The sequence below is a fragment of the Amblyomma mixtum genome, chromosome 2 (assembly GCF_055824585.1).
Source record: "Amblyomma mixtum isolate Tamu chromosome 2, ASM5582458v1, whole genome shotgun sequence".
Taxonomy (NCBI): Eukaryota; Metazoa; Arthropoda; class Arachnida; order Ixodida; family Ixodidae; genus Amblyomma; species Amblyomma mixtum.
The window spans coordinates 239712834-239718397 of NC_143013.1; the positions used below are offsets into that span (position 1 = coordinate 239712834).

The window sequence follows — 5564 nt, forward strand, 5'->3', positions numbered from 1 at the left end:
CATATCCTGAGCTCGTTTTGGCGCAATATATGCAGTGTCTCAGCTCATTTAACCGTGAGCCGCGTGATCAAAGTGATGCTGTCGGAATATGCGCCAGATGCGGATCCTCTTCTGACATACAAGATATTTTTTTCGTCATGCAGCTGGCGTACCGTGACAGAAAAAAGGAAAAAAACATACCATGTGCAGTGCATGACGCAGATTGAGCCTATGTTTATATTTATTAGGCTGTCCATCACCACGAGCTTACGTGCGGGTATAAAAGCAGTTAACGCTGCAGGGCTAGACACGTAGCAGGCATTTAGAAGTCTGGGCTTCCTGTACAGGGGTTCACAGTTCTTGACTCTCTAAAGGTATTCATAGTTCTACACACAATGAAGCTCTTTGCTGCTGTTCTTGTCCTGGCAAGTGTTGCCTTTGCTACTGGTGAGTAAAATTTTTCCTTAGCCGTATTACTGGTGCACCAAGGTTGTAAAATCTGCCCCCCGATAACTCTCAATTTTATAAATTTTACTCCTGCGTATAACTAGCAGCGCACAATTTAGTGCAGTAGAAATTTCTACGTTGTTAATGAATCACTCGCATGAGCACTCACAGAAATACTGTCGCTCTGTCAGCGGCGTGGTTCCTAAGTTGTTTATTAAATACTCGATGGCTATAACTTCATGTACATAGTACTCACTTGAGTAAAATAAAGCATTTCGAATGCGTGAATTACTCGCAGAGTCGCGCGTCACCCGAGCGCTGCGGCACTTTATATTGCAAAAAGAATTAATTGTCTATTGTTATTATTTTTCCATTACCGCCAGCAATGAAAATCGCAATAGTGCTATCATCGCTACAGTATTATAAGCACATGTGCCTCATATCTCCGCTACTGGCATTAGGAAGGCAGTTTGGACCACGAACTTGACCACAAAAACCGCTCCTTAGACACTGCTTCCTTCGTGACTTCAAATTGCATTTTCACCAAACGCAGCTATGCCGCCTCCCGGCCATCCCTCACGTGGGCGTGGGCCACCTTGGTCTGACGGACCCCCGGGTCTTCATGGGGATCTGGTGAGAAACCTTCCTTCACTGATAATTCCCACGTGCATAATATCAGTTACGTTGACTTTCCGCACCTCTGATGAAGAATATAAAATAAATACTGAAGGTTAGGGATTTCGGGTTTTACAGTCGTCACACATCAGAAAAATTGAATTTAGGTGTAGCTTTTTAAAAAAAATCTGGCAAACTGGTGAATACAGTAGAGGTTCCGATAGCGCGAAATCGTAATCTTTATTTTCATCATAATCTTTCTGTGAATCGTTCACTGCAAGACGAAGACATCTTCTATTGCCCTCAAGTTAAAGTTCTCTGGCATCACCTTCCGCACCTATACCCTTAAAATTTCCAAACAACATTGCTAAGGAGCCATCGGTTGTTTTTTTTTTTTCACTGCCAAGCATTGAAGGAATTAGATTTACTCCCACCAGATGGTACCACAGTGTCTTGTCCTTCTCGGATGCTACACTTTCAACACTGAACTAAAACTGCCGCTCACAAAACATGCCGCAGGGTGTTCTGATATGCCCCACTGCTTACTGAAGGTTTTTGTGGACGCAAAACTACATCTATCTAATATAGAGAGTTTAACGTCAAGACCACGTCATTCAAATCTTATAGAAGGAGGCATTTACGTAGATGAAGAAATTAACAAAAACGTAGATCAGTGTTTCCGCAGGGGACTGAGTACAATTGCTCTGCTGCCGCACTGCTTGTAAGAATAAAAATAGACGGGGCCACATTCGCACTAGTTGACGAAGTATATTGAATTCCAAAATTTCCATACTAGCCCAGTCGATACCTCTCCTTAATAAAATGATGTCATCGCGTATTCTTTCATTTTATCTTGTATTCTGTCAACCATTCCTTTTCTCCATTGTGGAGCAGAAGGGTGTTCCTCTGGCTAAGCTCTTCAACAATCTTAAACCTTCCTCACATTAAATTTTCTTTCCTTTATAGCGCTCTGTTGTCTTCAAAATCAAGAAATATTCTAAACAATAATGCCATATCTGCGAATGGCACACTCCCTTCTCCCATTTTGCGAGATATACAGCACATGTTGAAGCAATTCGTTCAGCGCTTCCGTCGATTGGCCGCCGTAGTTAGCTCAGTTCGTGCAGTTGGTTCTCCGTACTGGAGATGGTCCCTGGTTCGAAGCCCGAACCAGGAGTTTTTCTTCTGCTGCAATTGGCTCTAAAAGCAATATAGCTTTCCTTCGCAGCCATATGGCGCAACTACGCCAGACGCTGGTAATTTCGCCCTTATTTCATATATTGCACATAACTGAAGCACATTGTGAAATCACTAATCTGGGTCTCTGAATGATGCAATGTTTTGGTAGCTTCTTAAGCGCTTCTTCCTGTTTTTCCAGCCTCCTGGACAAAAAAAGAAGCAACATACACCTGGGCAGGAACCAACAACTGTGACCCCGAAAGTGACAGAGTCTACCTCAGAGGGCGCAACGCAAACAAATGAACCTACGACGGCAGCCCCAGCAGAATCAACGACAACTCCAGGATCATCAGAGCCACTTCCAGAGACGTCAAGCACGGCCACGGAGTCAGCAACAAACCAAGCATCCACCGAGGGCGTGACAGAGACGTCTACTGCGGTAAACGAACCAGGAACGAGCCAGGGATCATCGGAGGGAGCGCCAGAGACGTCGAGTGCAGCTAGCGAACCAGCGACAAGCCAAGGGTCATCAGAGACGTCCTCTGATGCGGTAACCGGTGACGGAGCTTCATCGGAGACCACGAGCCCGGCGACGCCCTCAGAAATAACCAGTTCAGCTACAAGTCAAGTACAGACTGATAGCTCAGATAGCACTCAAAACGCAGGATCTGCGGCTACCAGCGAAGTGGCGCCGGCGGATGCTACTACAGTAACACAATGAACAGCTTGAACACTACTATATTCAGTCCCCACCACAGCGCTGTGACTAAGGTTGTGCTAAGAGTACTGTCAGCTATAAATAAATACGACGCTTTCTGCAAAAACAAAATTTCAACGCACCCGTTTTGTACTTCCTAGCGCAGCCTGCACAGTGCAGCCCTAAATTATTGGTTTATTGTGGTTCACCGTAACAAAGCTACTCAGGCTATGAGGGACGCCGTAGTGAAAGGCTCCGGAAATTTCGACCACTTGGGGTTCTTTAACGTGCACTGGTGTCGAGCTGTACACGATCCTCTAGAATTTCGCCTTCATCGAAATTCGTCCGCCGCGGCCGGGATCGAACCCGCGTCTCTCAGGTCAGCAGCCGAGCGCCGTAACCACTGAGCCCCTACAGAGGGGCCCTAAATTATTATTCGAACCCTCAAGGTAGCCTCTACATTGGTCTTTTTCTTGGTTTTGTGATTTTGAAAGGTCTTGTGAGCAGCTGCACATCGCAGTCTTAATGCTATGGCTGGCCACATCCACCGAAAGCATCCTTCGCAGTCAACTTTGGAACTCGTTTTACGCGGAAAACGCGGTACCTGCTCAGCCATCCTATGCCGGTGGTCTACGGGTGTTGAAGATTGTGGGCTTTCTTCTCCTCCTGGTGACGAAAATCTTAGACATTTTCTGTGATCTGATCTCGCGAGGAAGCGACGGAGCAAAAAGGGTGGCTTAACGAATAGAGAAAGGAGTAGTAATCGGGAGAGGGCATTGCGACCAGGTTTGAGTAAAAAAGGCTTGCAAAGCATACACTACCAATGTATGCGAATGTTTATGCGAATATTTTATTTGCGGTAGCCTCTGTGGCAACCGTCACTCTTTTAAGCATTACAGGAAAAGAATTGTATTCATAATCGAACATCTTCTCATGCAGCACAGCTAATCGGACCAATATTGGAAACGTATTCGTAAAGCCCGGCCCCACAAAGGACCGGAGTGAATGCATGCATTTGTAATACTGGCCCGATTATCTGCGCTGCTTGGGTTGGTTGTGATGTATGGTGAAGTCTGTATTGTCTCCATAACAATTTTACCTGTTTTATTGTTGCCAAAAAATAGAGATTTATTCTCTTCCTACCTGATATCGTGGTCCTACAATTATGCATGTCAACACGACTATCCCCAGCAGACCTCACAGGAGTTCACCATGAGCAAGGGGTAATAGGGGCTTTGCGAATACGCATCTCAGTGCAGTTCCAACAGTGCCGCAGTTTTCGGCACTCTGCCTTCGTTATTGGTCCTAGCAGCCAAATGTCATAACTACCAAGCCACTGGTCTCGTACACAATGCCTGCCTAAACGAACCTTCCACCGGACCCTAGAAGGAACTGCAGCACTCTTCAGGTCCCTTGTCTTTCTTTTCTCGGTTTGCAGCAAGGCACGGATCAATTAGAACCCTAACAGCATTGGCATGTTCTGGATCTCGTACCGAGCTTATTTCTTTGTCAAGAGTGTTTTCTTCTTTTGGGTCAGTCAGAGATCCTATCAACTAAGTGTACCCTCTAAGAGCGGCTTTTATGTCACGGGAAGAAATATATTCTCTTTCACAATGCTTATAATTAATCCAGCGCTGTCGTGACGCTGCGCTGCTTTTGCACTTGCGGCTCTACCAGCGACCGCAGCTGCTTACATATCGTTGTTCCGAGCACCACTATGCCTCGCTTTGTATAGGTCCCTGCAGTAACTACCACGTGTCAGTATCAGGTGCTCCTTATTTAAACGCAAGTTGAGGCAGGAGCAACAGGCACACCTGGTATGTTCCACCGGCACATCATTCAAAACGGAAGTTAAATGTTCCGCTTTGACGCAGCGTTGCTGAAATAAGTGTGAACCCTACAGAACCTATACAGGTGGCAACAGTCATACGCCACGCTGAGGAAGCGTGATTCTGAAGGGGCTGGCTATGTGCTGATCTTAACATACCAGGCGGTGCTCTGCGTTACGGAAATATGCTTGCGGTTCTTTTGCAAGATGCCTACAGAAGTAGCCGCATTCACTACGCTACCGCAGAACTAACCGTGAAGCTATCCTTTACTGAGAATACCAACGAAAGTTAGCTCAGGGTCCGGAAATCATACTCAGACGTCATTGTCAGCGGTTGCGATGCGGAAGAAGCTCTATACTATATGTTCAAGTGTATTGAAATATTGAAGAATAGTTTCTAAAATATATTTCATATATTTAACCATTTCATTAATCACATTTATCTCTTAAGCCGCTGGTACTACGCCAGAACTTTAAATAAAGCATTCCTCAGAATCTAAAAGGACGGTCCGCAGCTCAACTTTAACTAGATAGCTTCATCAGGAATGCTTTTCTCACACTGTGAAGATTACGCTCAAAATTTCACAACATCTCGGCCTCTAGGGGGGAGGGGGGGAGGGGGGGAGGGGGCTGATAAAACCACCTGCTTAACTGACCAAGATGAACGGCGCTCACATACCATGCAGGAGGTCGCCAATACTGCTGGCGTGGACCCGCTTCCTTGGCGTGAACACTTACGGCTCTAAGCTTTCTCTTGACTGCATTAAAAACTGTTACGCCCTGAACTTTCGTCATCTTATAACAAGCCATGTCTAGTCC

At 45.8% G+C, this 5564-nt stretch overlaps 1 protein-coding gene across 1 annotated transcript; it reads left to right on the top strand.

The window, feature by feature from the left end:
* Nucleotides 1-296: 296 nt before the first annotated feature.
* Nucleotides 297-5327, top strand: LOC149363117 (uncharacterized). The gene is made up of 3 exons (XM_089569891.1): nt 297-426; nt 980-1059; nt 2420-5327. The coding sequence occupies exons 1-3, from the start codon at nt 375-377 to the stop codon at nt 2939-2941; spliced, it is 654 nt and encodes a 217-aa protein (XP_089426017.1). The 5' UTR covers nt 297-374; the 3' UTR covers nt 2942-5327.
* The last annotated feature ends 237 nt before the right edge of the window (nt 5328-5564 follow it).